This window comes from Pelophylax lessonae (genome assembly GCF_965119305.1).
Source record: "Pelophylax lessonae genome assembly, chromosome: 1".
In the NCBI taxonomy this organism is placed as follows: Eukaryota; Metazoa; Chordata; class Amphibia; order Anura; family Ranidae; genus Pelophylax; species Pelophylax lessonae.
In genome coordinates this window covers 694,271,543-694,288,059 of record NC_138768.1, presented here as the reverse complement: position 1 = coordinate 694,288,059, position 16,517 = coordinate 694,271,543, and the positions used below count along the sequence as shown (strand labels likewise).

General features: G+C 41.0%; 1 protein-coding gene across 3 annotated transcripts in view; it reads left to right on the top strand.

The window, feature by feature from the left end:
* SH3RF1 (SH3 domain containing ring finger 1) overlaps positions 1-16,130 on the top strand; it is a 261,467-nt gene extending 245,337 nt beyond the window's left edge. For all 3 annotated transcript variants that reach the window (XM_082243144.1, XM_082243142.1, XM_082243143.1), the window contains 2 exons: positions 9,368-9,693; positions 15,667-16,130. In XM_082243144.1, the coding sequence (XP_082099270.1) occupies positions 9,368-9,693; positions 15,667-15,835 (495 nt within the window). In that variant the 3' untranslated portion in view covers positions 15,836-16,130. The remainder of the gene's footprint in view (positions 1-9,367; positions 9,694-15,666) is intronic.
* The last annotated feature ends 387 nt before the right edge of the window (positions 16,131-16,517 follow it).

The following is a 16,517-nucleotide window of genomic DNA, read 5'->3' as shown; positions in this document are numbered from 1 at the left end:
ATGGCTGATGTGGGACATCACGGGGTTTGGCTCCTCCTACCCATACGCGTTGTGCCCTCCATTTGGGCTTCTTCAGTACAGTATTGCTCTTGTCAGTGTTTTAAAAATAATAAAGAAAAAAAATGTAATAAAGGGAAAAAATATATATACATTTTTTTACATACTGTCCCTGATCTCTGTCACACCAGTTATATGATGACTCTGTACTGCACTGGTGATAGTATGTGTAAAAAAAAAAAAATTGTGAAAAACTTTTTTTTTTTTTATCTTCTTTTCCAAGAAAAAAGGGACCAAAAATTACAACTTAAAACTCACCATGCCTCTTACTAAATACCATGATATTTTTATTATACAGTATATACCATAGTTTGTGGACTCTCTAACTTTAATACTCACTAAATATTAATAACTCATTTGGTACATTTTCACTAAAGAAACACATTTTGGCCTAAATTTATGAAGAAAGATTATTTATTTGCAAAATTTTATAAACTAAGAAAAACAAGTTTTTTTCTCTGAATTTTTGGACTTTTTCACTTGTTTAACAAAAAATAAAAAACCCAGTGGTGATTAAATACTAACAATAGAAAGCTCTATTTGTGTGAAAAAAATAACAAATTTAATATGGGTATAGTGTTGCATGACCGCGCAATTGTTATTGAAAGTGAAACAGCGTGGTAAGCTGAAAATTGGCCTGGGCAAGAAGGGGGTGATAGTGCCCAGTATTGAAGTGGTTAGGATAAAATCTATGCTGTTTGCCAGAAAAGAGAGGTAACAGAGGGGGGAAGTATAATTTGATTTGTTTTCAAATCCGAGGAAAATGCTGACTAAAAAATGTATCAGCGATCAATTAAAAATAAATAAATATATCAGAGTGATTCTGCACATAGAGTACCCTAAAGTAACAGGTAATAAACTGGTGGCAAAACTACAAAGGCATGACGGTTGATAAAGGTTGCGTAATCTTAGGTTGTGCTCCTGTTGACAAGTATGTGAGAGTATTGAAGAGAACTCTCTAACTTTCTCAGCTATGTATGAATAGTAACCAGCATGTGTCTGCAAAGCAGGCTGTTGTGTGTCTAGTTAATAAGTTCAATCACAAATTATCTCTACAGAGCAATTTATTCACACTGGTGAAAAGGAAAAACTGGCTTGTTGCTCATGGTAGCCAGTCAAGTTTTAGCTTTCACTGTATAAAGAAAGGCGCGGTCTTGATGTAGTTGGCAATAGCGCACTTTACTTTGCTGCAGTTTTTATATGTCAGTCAGACAGCCCTAAATTGGCCATACAACTATGCTTGCTCCTCTGACATTTTTGATAATCAATAAACTTGTATGGATTTGTATAAAGGTGGTGATTCTTTCAATGTTTTGCTCTGTCCTTTGGTAATGACCTTAATGATGAGTGAACTTTAGCAATAGGGAAGGGCCATATAATCACTGGTCATAAGCAACAAACAGGACACCTATCCACTTGTTTACTTCACTGAAAAATCGGAAAGTGAATGCCACTTACTAATGTTAAAGCCGAAGTTTATTCTGCCTATGTCATCATTGGGTCTTTGTGCCTCTGTCTGCCATGCAGGCGGATCATGGTTTTTGGGAGGGGTCAGGAGGGTGTTGTGCTTTCTGGAAAAAAAAATATTATAGCACCCTGCCTCCATATTGTTCTCTAGAGCCCTTAGCCCTGATGGAAGCTGCGAGTGGGCTCTTGGATGGAGTTATGACAATAAAGATATTTTACACCTTCAGGAGGCATTAAACGCTGGCAAAAAAAAAAAAAAAAAGTTGGCCAACAAGGTATAACGTGATGTGTATAAAGAAAAAGTGCGCTGGATAAAGTAAGTGAAAAAAGCAGCAACCTTAGAGCCAATAGGTGATATGAAATGAAAAAAGAAAGTCAGGTGCGCTAAATTCACATGTGTCACACATCAAAACTTGGGTGTGTCACTATAATAAGTAACCAACCAACCTCTGCAGTGTGTACCTTGGTTGATGTGCACTAAGAGGGTGTATGGTATTACCAGAAACCCTGGTGCTGACAAATAAAAGGTGATGGATGAAGTAATAATTTTCAATGTGATAATAACAACATAATCAAATGGTGCTTCACAAATAATGCAAAATAAAGTCCAAAACTTCAGTGTGAACCACCTAAAGTGTATATACACCCCTAGGGGGTACACAAGTCCCAAAATCCCACACAAATAATACAGTCCACAAACGTGTATTGGATAAAACTGTGAAGGTGCAATGGTTCCACCACCTGGATAGGGATTGGCCTCTTACCATAAGAAAGAGGTCAAGGGCGGATAATTAACCCAGTAGTGTCCTAGGGGTCCCGGGGGTCACCTTGGGATGTGCAGACAAAATTGGCCTCTTACCAGATCGCTCCAAGTATGGGCAAGTTGTCTCACTTTTCGTATTATGTCCCAATCCCGGTCCTCTATCTTCCTGGGGGTTCTCTCTATTATCCCGGATGGAGGCTTCAGCTTGTGGCTCATGAAAATAAATTAGACCATAGTGCAGTACCTTGGGTGGTTTTATTAACAAAAGTAGATGCACTTACATTTAGACGGTCATCTCAAATCACAAAAAGAACCAATTCCAATAATAGAGGCCGAGACCACCTGCAGTGCGGTCCGGCAACCAACGATGACGGCGCGGCGCTCCTCCCTGACGCGTTTCCACTCAATAGTCGTCTAATAGACGACTATTGAGCGGAAACGCGTCAGAGAGGAGCGCCGCGCCGTCATCGTTGGTTGCCGGACCGCACTGCAGGTGGTCTCGGCCTCTATTATTGGAATTGGTTCTTTTTGTGATTTGAGATGACCGTCTAAATGTAAGTGCATCTACTTTTGTTAATAAAACCACCCAAGGTACTGCACTATGGTCTAATTTATTTTCATGAGCCACAAGCTGAAGCCTCCATCCGGGATAATAGAGAGAACCCCCAGGAAGATAGAGGACCGGGATTGGGACATAATACGAAAAGTGAGACAACTTGCCCATACTTGGAGCGATCTGGTAAGAGGCCAATTTTGTCTGCACATCCCAAGGTGACCCCCGGGACCCCTAGGACACTACTGGGTTAATTATCCGCCCTTGACCTCTTTCTTATGGTAAGAGGCCAATCCCTATCCAGGTGGTGGAACCATTGCACCTTCACAGTTTTATCCAATACACGTTTGTGGACTGTATTATTTGTGTGGGATTTTGGGACTTGTGTACCCCCTAGGGGTGTATATACACTTTAGGTGGTTCACACTGAAGTTTTGGACTTTATTTTGCATTATTTGTGAAGCACCATTTGATTATGTTGTTATTATCACATTGAAAATTATTACTTCATCCATCACCTTTTATTTGTCAGCACCAGGGTTTCTGGTAATACCATACACCCTCTTAGTGCACATCAACCAAGGTACACACTGCAGAGGTTGGTTTGTTACTTATTATAGTGACACACCCAAGTTTTGATGTGTGACACATGTGAATTTAGCGCACCTGACTTTCTTTTTTCACAACAAGGTTTAACCCCCAAACTCCCATAGTGCTTCAGTTTTTGTAGAAAGTAGTACAAGGAGTAGATCACAATGCAGAGGGCTGGAACCTAAGAAAGTGAAACATTATCCTTCAGACGTTAAAGCGGCGCTCCATCCAAAATAGGAAGCTCCGCTTGTCTGCCTCCTCCCCTCCTCTGCTGCCACATTTGGCACCTTTTGGGGGGGGGGGGGAGCGGGTATCTGTTTTTTGTTTTTGACAGGTATCCGGTCCTACTTCTGGCTCAGTTTGCCGTGGTGAACTGAGCTCAAAGTTCGGCCCCCTCCTCCTTCCCCCTCAGCCGACCTATTCACAGAGCTCAGCGTGTTTTGCGCATGCACAGTAGGGAACCTACTAGTGGAGATGGCGGCAGCAGCACCCAATAGCCAATTGAAAATTTGACTCGGGTGCCAACATCGCTGGATCCCTGGACAGGTAAGTGCCCTAATATTGAAAGTCAACAGCTACAGTATTTGTAGCTGCTGACTTTTCATTTTTTTTATGAAGGAGCCTGGGGCTCCTCTTTAAGCTTGGATAATAATGTGTCTGAGCCACCTAGAAAGTGTGGAATGAGCAGCTAGCTCCCCTTTAAGGGGACCATCAGGAATGACAAAAGAGTATTCATTTTCCTGATGGTGGCAGTGGCTGAGAGAAACTTTCATAGCACAAACAACATCTAAACAGTGAAGAAAGGTTTTCTCCTGGTGTACTAGAAGGGGGCAAACGGGGAGGAACAATGTCCGGATTGAGGTAAAAAGTTAAGTCCACTCTAGGAAGGAAAGAGGCCCTAGGCCACAGAAATACCTTATCCTTGTGTAGGACCAAGAAACTTTCTTTACAAGACAAAGCCACCAACTCAGACACACAACTCACAGAGGTGATGGCAACAAGGAATGCCAACTTGTGGGTGGAACCAGAAGAGGAAAAATCCCTGATAGGTTCAAAAGGCAATTATTAAAGAGCCAACAGAGCTAATTAGCCACTAGGATTGCTTTTACATTAAAGTCCATCGCCAGCAGAAAACAGATACCTGGATGTTGCCTGTAGCTCCAGGCATCATCCTGGTATAACCACCTAAGTACCGGTATGTCACTGGGGCTTAAGTGGTTAACCTGGTCCAGCTTGGCACAAAGCAAATATGCATGTCTCATACCTGAGGGGCCATTGGTGAAGCTAGAAAACACTAGTAGTCAGTGCTGCCACTGTGATAGCCGCATCTTCTGGGCTCTGCTCAGGTTCTGTGCAAGCATCTTCCTCTCTGCAGGCTTACCACAGGGCACCATGTTAGGTGAACTATTTCACAGCACTCTCCTCACACCTCAGGTCCCAGCTTCCATGTACCTTAATAATCCCCATCTTTCGCTCCCCTCTCCAGCTATATAATGGTTTGGCACTTTAAAATATCACTAGACATACCAGAGGCCGTAACAGTAACAGCATAGTGCAAGCAACGGTGAGCGCTGGCCACGTGACTACACTGACCAATGAAAAGCTTTTTGCAGATCCTACTTAGCTTCCAGAGCTGTTTCCAGGTTTTTAAAACTTTGAAATGTTCTACCAGCTAGAAAGGGCAGTGGAGCATGGGGAGCAGAAAGATGGGGAGCGTGCTGTGAGTTACTGTTTTTTGGTAAAAAGGTGAACTAAACCTTTAAAGACGCTTTCCCCTTTATTTTTTTGTTAGAAATTCAGTTTTGTCCTTAGCAGGAACACCTAGACTTGCATGAACAAGCAATTCTCCAAACTAATGTTTATGTTCAAACATAGCAATTATGCTGAACAAGACATAAGAGCTGTCTGCTTGTGCTTTGTTATTAGACAGTGTTTCTATGGATGAAAAAATGAATTACAGCCAAAACTATATAATAGCATGTACAGTACAAAGCTGTTTTTTTTTTTTTTATAGTATTTATGTATTTAAATGTATTTTCAAGAGAGAGATGAAAGCCATGGATTTTAAATATTTACCTAAGGGGTCAGCAGAAGCAATTTTTTTTTCATTTTAATTCCAGCATATAAGTAGTAGATTATGTATTCATACTAACCAAGCATGGAAATATGCCACTTAGAAACAAAGAGACGAAGGGCAACACAGTCTGCCTTCATGGAGCCTCACATTTTCACATTGGCAGTGATTCTATACATTGGATCTCCTATTCCTCAGACTTGTGCCCCTGGAACTCCCTGTTACTGAAGCTGTGATTTGCAGGCCAGGTTGTTCCTAGCTCTGCCCACTGCAAAATATATCCTAATATGTATGCTTGGCCTAATCCTAATTATACATCCCCAGGGGCACCCCTGTTCTCATTATGGATGATTCACACCTCTGGATTGACCCACTGCTGGAAGTATTGTCTGCTAGGAGCAGTATTACCCTGGTGGGGGAAGGGATATGTTAGCAGGGGCAGACTGGCAACTTTCAGCCTAGGAGGCAAGTACAAACCAGAGGCCCATGGTGCAGCGACTCGGCCCCCCTCCCGCTCTCTCTCCTCCTCCTGACCCCCATTCCAGGCTGAAGCCCTGCTCCAGGTACTCTGTACTCACTGGCTGAATCCGGGTTCCCAACCTGGCAAGCAGGGGGCGGTTGGGGGGAGCTAGGACAGCTCGGTTGGGGCTGGTCAGGGGAGGAGAATCTCAAGTGGGGCATGGAACCGGCCTCTACTCAGACACAGTTTACACAATCCATGCTGGGGAGGAAGGCCTGTGCTCTTTCCTTGTCTTCATCCCGCACTCAGTAGGTCAGCGGCAGAGACTTTTTACTTCTCTTCACCAGGAATCCTTTAGGCATGTCTGTGGCAGAATTGGTGCAGCCTTTTTACAGAACATCAGAGTGGCCCAGGGGGCAATTGCCCCCTGGCCCAGTCCTCCCCTGTATGTTAGGGAAAGAATGCCTGTCCAATGGTACATAAAAGTACATCAATTGGACTCTAATGGCCTGTACACACGATCCAAAAATCGGACGACAGATCGTACGTTTTTCTTTGCATGCTAGTCGATCTAATGTGTTGTAGTGTATTTTTTATTGTATTTTCAAATGACAACTGTACTGATTAAATGAAAATCGTACAATCTGGTATTGCACAAGAAAAGGTTTTGTGCTAGTCTCATCAGATAATATCAAATTAAATGTTGTGATCGGCTCTTGAAAGCTGTGTACGAACAATAAGATTATCGCACGATCGCTTCGAAAGCTGTATTTTTTCATCCAATGTTTAGATTATGTGGAATAGAAAATGTTTCTGAATAGCATTGGAAGTTTATTCAGTCATTGCACAAAAATAGTACCCCTCCATAGACATGTAGACTAAAATGTAATACCAGCCTTAATCATTTTTTCAGGTAAATACATAATTTTGCAAAGAAAACATCTTCATTTAAAGAGGTGTTCCAGCCCCCCACCCCCAAGGATTAAAAGACAGCAGCTACAAACACTGTAGCTGCTGACTTTTGCTATTAGGGCACTTACCTGTCCAGGCATCCAGCAGTGTCCTCACCCGAGCCGATTCTTGAATTGGCTCTCAGATGCTGGCGCCTCCATCTTGGCTAAGGAAAACCAGCCTTGCGACATCACAGCCAGTTTCCTGCTGCTCATGAACGAATCACGCTGTGCTTTGTGAATGGGCCAGCTACGGAGGGGGCCGAATTTCCATCTCGCTTCACCGCGGCAAAGTGAGCCAAAAGTGGGAGTGGGTACCTGTCAAAAACAGGTACTCGCTCTCTCCAAAAGGTGCCAAATGTGGCCGGGGGGGGGGGGGGGGGCGGGCAGACAAGCAAGCAAAAAACCTTCTGTGTTTAGTTCCCCCACTTAACCAAGCCCGATCACGATCCAGTGCTGTGCATGAGAGCTGGTGCTGTAAAAGGGACCAGCACCAGCTCTCTAGTACAGTACTGGATCGAGCTCAGGTAAGTGGGGGGAACTGAACACAGAAGTTTTTTTGCCTTAATGCAGTGAATGCGTTTAAGGTAAAAAAACAAACCTTCAGCCTTTACAGCCACTTGAAAGTATGTGTACAGTAGTTTGAGACAACTTTTCCACAGTTGGAGACACTTTTAGTTTTACAGTGGCAGGATAGGCTGATAAGTTGTCACTTGTAGTGTCTAATTATCGGCTCACATGGCATCAGATAGGCTGTTTAGAAATCTAAGGCTCTTGCACACAGCCCAGCTGAGGGTGTACAGCATAACTGCAGCCGTGTCTCTTTCATCTGGGTTGGTCTGGTCCAGTGTACAGCCTGTTTCCATGAATTACTGTACTTATGTATATGGCAGTGCTATCGTACACACAAGTACGTGGTCCAGTGTACAGCCTGTTTCCAGAATTGCTGTACTTATGTATATGGCAGTGCTATCGTACACACAAGTACGTGGTCCAGTGTACAGCCTGTTTCCATGAATTGCTGTACTTATGTATATGGCAGTGCTATCGTACACACAAGTACGTGGTCCAGTGTACAGCCTGTTTCCATGAATTGCTGTACTTATGTATATGGCAGTGCTATCGTACACACAAGTACGTGGTCTAGTGTACAGCCTGTTTCCATGAATTGCTGTACTTATGTATATGGCAGTGCTATCGTACACACAAGTACGTGGTCCAGTGTACAGCCTGTTTCCATGAATTGCTGTACTTATGTATATGGCAGTGCTATCGTACATACAAGTACTGCATACTAGCATTTGCAAAACAATGAACATTTTCTATTTTTTGCAAGCGCTTGTTGGATGTACTTGTGTTTACAAAAGCACTGCTGCTGTATACATGAGAACAGTGGCGCACAGCCATCCATGTTAATGACTGGTTCAGCTGCCGGGGCAGAGGAAATGTGGTTGCAGTTACACTGAATGAGCTCCAGCAGCCCATGTGCAAGAGCCCAAAGTTTAATTACACTTCAGTATGTGGATTATCTGTACTCACTAAGGTTGATTTACTAAAGGCAAATGAACGGTTCACTTTGCAAAGGAAGTTGCATTTTAAAAGGGAATTTTTCTCACTGCTTAGTGTTTAGGATGAAGCTCTGCTGCCTTTCATTACCCAATCATGTGTTGGGAAATTATTATTATTATTTATTTATTTATTTATTTATTTATTTTTATAAACTTTCTTTGCACATGAGTGAGCAGTCTTTGCAAAGTGAAACTTCCCCACATTCCCTAAGCTCTGGGGCAAATTTTGTTGCAGTGTCCACAGCCTATTTGTCCTAAATAAGCCTGACAGACTCAAAAAATCAGTATCTATAAATGCCTTGATGTCTACACAGTAGGATAGCACGTGAAGACAGTGAGTTGAGGTAACCCACAAAGGTGTAAATAAAATTTGGTGAAATAGCTGAAATGCCTCTTAACTCTTTTGTTATAATGATAGCAAAGCAAAACTTTAGTTGATGTTATAATTATAAGTAATGTATAAAAAATTCCACTGCCCAGGAAAAACCAATGACAAAAATGAGTTATACTATTATTCACCTTTCTCCAGCTTTTACCATTGCGTATAAAGTGCGAACTCATTTCAGGGGCAGCACCAGTTTCCATTGCTGCTCAGCAACTGCTGTCAAGTTACTCCATGTGAACAGTTAAATACTGGTTCTAATTTAGATTTGTGAAATTGGATTGTTTTACTACTTTGTAATATGATAAAGGGATACATTGTACATTTCTTGAATAGTGTGTTATGGTTAACAAAGCCATATATTTGACTGTGTGTAATAAGTACCTAATACTTGTAGGAGAAAAATAATTGTTCTATGTAAAGAGGATCCTATGAATGTGTCCCTCAAAATCTAAAATATACCTAAACTATATCTAATATAAAATATTTTCATTTATTACAGAAAGAGAAAAAAGGTTTGCTCAAGTTGTTGTCTGGTGCATCCACAAAAAGAAAGCCTCGAGCATCTCCACCTCACTCTCCTACACAAGAACTGGAACAGACTACACCAGAGGCCACTTTGGAAGGAGCAGTTGGTCCTGACATTCTAACCAATACTGTCCGAGCTGCTTCTGGAACTGTCGATTGTGAAGCTGTCAATGCACTGGCACAGGAGAATCGCAAGACTAATTTGGTGGATCCTAATGTTCCTATAGCACCTCCCCCGAGGCAGCCTTGCTCATCACTGGGCCCTGTACTAAATGACTCTAGACCTGTGGTCTGTGAAAGGTAATTGAATAAATACTCTATTAGTAAAATTAAAATCACAATTTTATTATTATTATACAGGATTTTTTTAGTGGCAACCATTTGCACAGCGCTTTACAACTTCAGGGCAGGGAGTACAGTTACAATACAATTCAATACAGGAGGAATTAGAGGGCCCTGCTCAATATGGAGACGTGCAGATCATACCATAGAAGGAGGCAGTGGTACACACAGATTAATCCATGAACACATTGAGTCCATTTATCCATATTTATTTGCATACCATTGTGTCTCTTGGCTAAAGGCTTTCTTCAAACATAAGTGTCTGCCAGGTTTATTAGCCTGTTCATTTCTGCCTCTTCATAAATACCAGTGATGTATCAAGTCCCATGGCACATTGACTAATAATAATAAACTTTATTTTATATAGCGCCTGTAATGGTAGCTTTTTAAAGCCCTTTACAAAGAAATCACAGGGAAAACATGGGATAACGCAAAGCCATGGCTTCCAATACCATCTGTATCCTGATGATACTCAAAGCTGTTTCTCTACCCCTCAGCTTACGCCCTCAGTCTCCTCACGTATAACTAATTTACTAGCAGATATATCGGTCTGGATGTCACACCACTTTTTCCTGCTCAATCTATCCAAAACCGAACCTTTAATTTTTCCTCTACCATGTGCCCGTTCCCAGTTCTGTCAAAATCGGTGGCACAACTATCAGCCCATCCCTGCATGCCAAGGTCCTAGGTGTAGTCCTGGACTCTGAACTCTCCTTCAAGCCCCACATCCAATCACTGTCCAAATCTTGCTGCCTCAACCTTCACAACATCTCCAAAATATGCCCCTTTCTTACCAATGAAGCAACAAAGCTCCTAGTTCACTCCCTGGTCATCTCTCACCTCGACTACTGCAACTCCCTTCTCATTGGCTAACCTCTACATAGGCTATCCCCCCTTCAATCCATCATAAATGCTGCTTTCAGATTCATCCACCTTATCAATCGCTCAATGTCTGCTACTCCTCTCTGTCAATACCTCCACTGGCTTCCATTTGCCCAATGAATTAATTTCAAAATACTAAAAAGTTACAAAGCCATCAACAGCTTAGCCCCAAGCTACATCACTAGTCTAGTCTCAAAATACCAACCTAATCGTTCTCTTCGTTCTTCTTAAAACCTCCTGCTCTCTAGCTCCCTCGTCACCTCCTCCCATGCTGCTCGCCTCCAGGACTTTTCCAGAGCCTCTGCAATTCTACGGAACTCCTTACCCCAATCTGTCCAATTATCTCCTACTCTTTTAGCTTTTAGACAATCCCTGAAAACCCTCCTCTTCAGAGAAGCCTATCCTACCCACACCTAACAACTGTATTTTAATTTTCTTCATCAGCTCATCCCCCCACGGGTATTACCTTTTTGTTTCACTTGGCTCTCCCTTCTAGATTGTAGGCTTGAACGAGCAGATCCCCTCTGATTCCTCCTGTATTGAATTGTATTGTAACTGTATTGTCTGCCCTCATGTTGTAAAGCGCTGCACAAACTGTTGGCGCTATATAAATCCTGTATAATAATAAAAGGAAAAAAAAAGGGACAATTATATATGAAAGCTTGCCTAAAGAAAGAATTTTTAGATTTGATTTAAATGAGTTTTGGAGCATAGAAGGAGAAGGCTCTGTCACCCATTGAGTGTAGGTAATTGGGGGGACAAACAGAAGACCCGAATTTGAGGAGCGGAGGTTAGGATAGGGGTCATAAGTTGATAAAGGTTCAGTCAGATAATGCAGTGCAAGCCATAACAGCCTTAAAGGGAAGCAAGAGGATCCTAGTCTATGCGAAACCTTACCAGGAGCCAGTACAAGGACTCCAGGATCGGGCTAATATGGTCACTTGTACCAGACCTAGTGAGGATTCTGGCTGCAGAATTTTGTAGATATTGTAGTCGATTAATAGTGGATTTAGGTACACTAGTGTGTAGAACATTGCAGTAGTCAAGTTGGGAGAACACAAATGTATGGATGAGCTTTTCAGCTGCAGTGAATAGAATAGATGATAGCATAGGATGTCATTTCTCTAATAATACCAGGAAAGTACCTATAAAAGCTATTGTATGTAGGATGTTCAAAAAAAACAAGTGATACAGGTTTATCAAAAGAAATTAGAATATCATCAAAAAGTTAATTTATTTCAGTGATTTAATTCAAAAAGTGAAACTCATATATTTTATATAGATGCGTTACACACAGAGTGATAGATTTCAAGCATGTCCATCTTTTAATTTTTATGATTATGGCTTACAGCTAGGGAAAAACCAAAACTCAGTATCACAGAAAATTAGAATATTACATAAGACCTATAAAAAAAAAAAAAAAAAAAAAAAAAAAAAAAAGGATTTTACAGAAAAGGATTAATACAAAAATGTTGGCTTATTGAAAAGTATGTCCTTGTACAGTATAGTATGCACTCAATACTTGGTTGGGGTTCCTTTGGCATGAATTACTGCATCAATGCAGCGTGGCATGAAGGCGATCAGCCTGTGGCACTACTAAGGTGGTATGGAAGCCCAGCTTGCTTTGATTGTGGCTTTTAGCTAATCTGCACTGTTGGATCTGGTGTCTCTCATCTTCCTCTTGACAATACCCCACAGATTCTCTGGTATTTAGGTCATGTGAGTTTGCTGGCCAATGAAGCTCAGTGATACCATGATCATTAAACCAGGTATTGGTACTTTTATGAGTGTGAGCAGGTGCCAAGTCCTGCTGGAAAATGAAATCAGCATCTCCATAAAGCTGGTCAGCAGAGGAAAGCATGAAGTGCTCTAGAATTTCCTGGTGGAGGGCTTCTCTGACTTTGGACTTGATAAAACACAGTAGACCAACACCAGCAGGTGACATGGCTCCTTAAATTATCCCTGACTGCGGAAACTTCACACTGGACCTCATGCAACTTGGATTCTGTGCCTCTTCACTCTTCATCCAGACTCTGGGGCCTTGATTTCCTAATGAAATGCAACATTTTCCAGTCTGTGAATGATTTGGGGAGCCATGTCATCTGCTGGTGTTGGTCCACTGTGTTTTATCCAGTCCAAAGTCAGCGCAGCCCTCTACCAGGAAATTCTACAGCACTTCATGCTTCCCTTTGCTGACCAGCTCCATGGAGATGCTGATTTCATTTTCCAGCAGGACTTGGCACCTGCCCACACTGCCAAAATTACCAATACCTGGTTTTATGACCATGGTATCACTGTGCTTGATTAGCCAACAAACTGATCTGACCTAAAACCCCATAGAGAATCTGTGGGGTACTGTCAAGAGGAAGATGAGACGCCAGACTCAACAATGCAGAAGAGCGGAAAGCCACTATCAAGGAAACCTGGGCTTCCAATCCACCTCAGCAGTGCCACAGGCTGATCGCCTCCATGCCACGCTGCATTGATGCAGTAATTCATGTAAAAGGAGCCCCAACCAAGTTTTGAGTGCATACTATACCGTACATGGACAAACTTTTCAATCAACCAAAATTTCTGTATTAAAAATCTTTCTTTTTTATTGGTCTTATGTAATAATCTAATTTTCTGAGATATTGAATTTTGGGTTTTTACTAGCTGTAAGCCATTATCATCATAATGAAAATAAATGCTTGAAATACATCCCTCTGTGTGTTACGCATCTATATAAAATATGAGTTTCACTTTTTGAATTGAATTACTGAAATTAACTTTTTGTTGATATCCTAATTTTACGAGATGCACCTGTATATGAAAATATGGCAACTACAAATATCTGTGCTAAAGATTCAGGATATGGTCAGAATGAAAGATATTTTTGGATAGGCAGGATATTTGGTTTAGAAATATTTTACTGTACACTAGAGCTGCACGATTAATAGTTAAAAAATCGCAATCTCGATTCACCCCCCCCCCCCCCCCTCACGATCTTAAAACAGCATGTCCTCGCTCCCTTCCGGCAAATGTTTATCAACATTGTTAACCACTTGCCGACCGCCGCATGACTATATTTACTGCAGCGGTCAGCCCCGTACAGGCAAAGTGACGTAGTACTATGTCGCTAGCCTGAGAGCCTCTAGGGGGCAAGTGGGCCGCCGGAGGCGCGCTCCCGCCCCTGCTCGTTCCCTAACAAGTCTGCGCGTGTGACCGGCGGAGCCGATGTCCACCGGTCACTCGCGATCTCCCCGTGGAGAGGGAGAAAGGCAGACGGCTGATGTAGACAAAACCGCCTGTCATTCTCCCTGGTGTAACTGCAGAGACCATAAGATCCTGCAAATGTAGGATCGTATGTCTCTGTGGTTACATCACTAGCCACACCCCTTTACAGTTAGAAGCACGTCCCTAGGGACACATTTAACCCCTGCATCACCAATAGTTAACCCCTTCCCTGCCAGTGTCATTTTTACAGTAACCGTGCATATGTATAGCACTGATTACTGTAGTAATGTCACTGGTACCCCCAAAAATGTCAGTCAAGGTTCCGATCTGTGGACTGCAATGTCGCAGTCCTGCAAAAAAAATCGCAGATCGCCGCCATTGCTCGTTAAAAAAAAAAAAACACCAAAATTGACAAATCTTTCCCTTAGTTAGAAAACGCAATAACTTTTGCGTAAACCAATCAAAATACGCTTATTGCAATTTTTTTTACCAAACATATGTAGCAGAAAGCAAATTGGCCTAAAATGTTAAAAAATTTTGATTTTTACATTTTTTTGGGGGGTAATTTCATCTAAAATAATGTGAAAAATATTGTTATTTTTTCAAAATTGTCGCTCTTTTTTTGTTTATAGCGCAAAAAGTAAAAATCGCACAGGTGATCAAATACCCCCAAAAGAAAGCTCTGTTTATGGGAAAAAAAGGACGTCAATTTCATTTGGGTATAGCGTTGCACGACCGCGCAATTGTCCGTTAGTCACGCAGTGCCGAATCGCAAAATAGGGCCTGGTCAGGAAGGGGGTAAAATCTTCCGGGGCTTAAGTGGTTAAGGCTGCTAGATGACTTTAAACACAATGCTTTACAATGTATCTCTTCGTTGTTTTAGATCAAAGGAATGCACTTCCGTTTGTAAATGAGGGCAGTTTAACCACTTGCAGACTAAGCCTTTTTCTGACACTTGTTGCTTACAAATTAAAATCAGTATTTTTTGCTAGAAAATTATTTAGAACCCCCAAACAATATAAATATATATATATATATATATATATATATATATATATATATATATATATATATTTTTAACAGAGACCCTAGAGAATAAAATGGCGATTGTTGCAATATTTTTTGTCACACTATATTTGCGCAGAAGTCTTTCAAACGCAGTTTTTTGGGGAAAAAATACACTTTAATAAATGAAAAAAAAAAAACTAAACAGTTAAGTTAGCCCAATTTTTTTGTATAATGTAAAAGATGTTACACTGAGAATTGTGAGAGAATCGTGATCTTTATTCTAAGCATAAAAATCTTGATTCTCATTTTATCCAGAATCGTGCAGCTCTACTGTACACAATAAAAAGCCTGTGAAATTTTGACGTGTATTGGCTAATACTGGATTACATTCATCTAAAAGTATAACTAATGTTTTCAGTGAATTGCATGAATAAAACAATGGCAAATGGCCATTTCATGGTTTAAAAAGACAATCTTAAATGTAAAAGGTCAGTTATTACTGGTGTCTTTCTTACCAGCTCCAAGGCTATTTAAAATACTCAGAGCTGCTCAGCTTTTTCTGGCACGGTGTAGGCCCTGTTTTGGAAACCTTTCTCTGCTTACTTGATAAAGCATTGCATTTATGTAAATGTATCCTCTGAAGTTTAGACTTATTTCTATGTGTTCTGTCTGGGGTTTTTTTTTTTCTTCTTGCATGCAGTAAATGATTCCCTGTCCATGAAAATGTGTACTTTGGAACCGGACAACTTCCTGTTCTGTCAGGCCAATAATGATATTTCATGCCAAAGATTAAGTTGTGGGATTTACATCCTATTTCTTTTCTAGATACCGAGTGGTGGTGTCCTACCCTCCCCAGAGTGAGGCCGAGCTTGAGCTCAAGGAAGGGGACATTGTATTTGTGCACAAGAAACGTGAAGACGGCTGGTATAAAGGCACACTACAGCGCAACGGCAAAACCGGCTTATTTCCAGGCAGCTTTGTAGAGAATATTTAACTCTTTGTTGTAGCGATCAATAAATAAGCACAAATCCCTGAAAGCTGGCATGGCACAACTCTTCTGGCTAAAATCAGTCCTTTCAAAGTGCAAACTTTCACTGGCATCACAGGAGGTAACTGGCACCTCTAAGGCAAAGCCCCAAATTGGAATGGACTGGACATCATTTCCTGGTCTCTTATTGCCCCTAGACTTTTTTTGTCCATGTCATTTGTGCCTTGTACTGTTAAGTTTTTACTTTTTTTATTTTTTCTTTTCCCCTTCCCTAACAACAAATAAACCAATGTTTACAAGGCATTAGCTAATAATTTATTTGATTCCTTTCCGTTTTGTACATTTAATTTTTTTAATAGATAAAAAAAACATCTTTTGAAATGATAAATATAACATTTTATTAATTTATGAAATGCCACAGAAACGAGAAGCTGGATTTTTTTCTCGCAAACTGTCGTAGATAAACTGACTTCACTGTAGCCTCTTTTTTAAATATTCTTTTATCGGGTGGAATATTTTTTTCTGGTAGAGTGGTAAAGTCACATTTGTTAGCAAAAGCACCAGAAGAGCAGTAAAATAATGATTTATCATTTGCAGAGTACTTACTATAGATTTATTTAGATTTCTTTTTAAATGTCTAATAATAACAATGTTTAGTTTTTTTTATACTAGTGATGGTGAAACATTT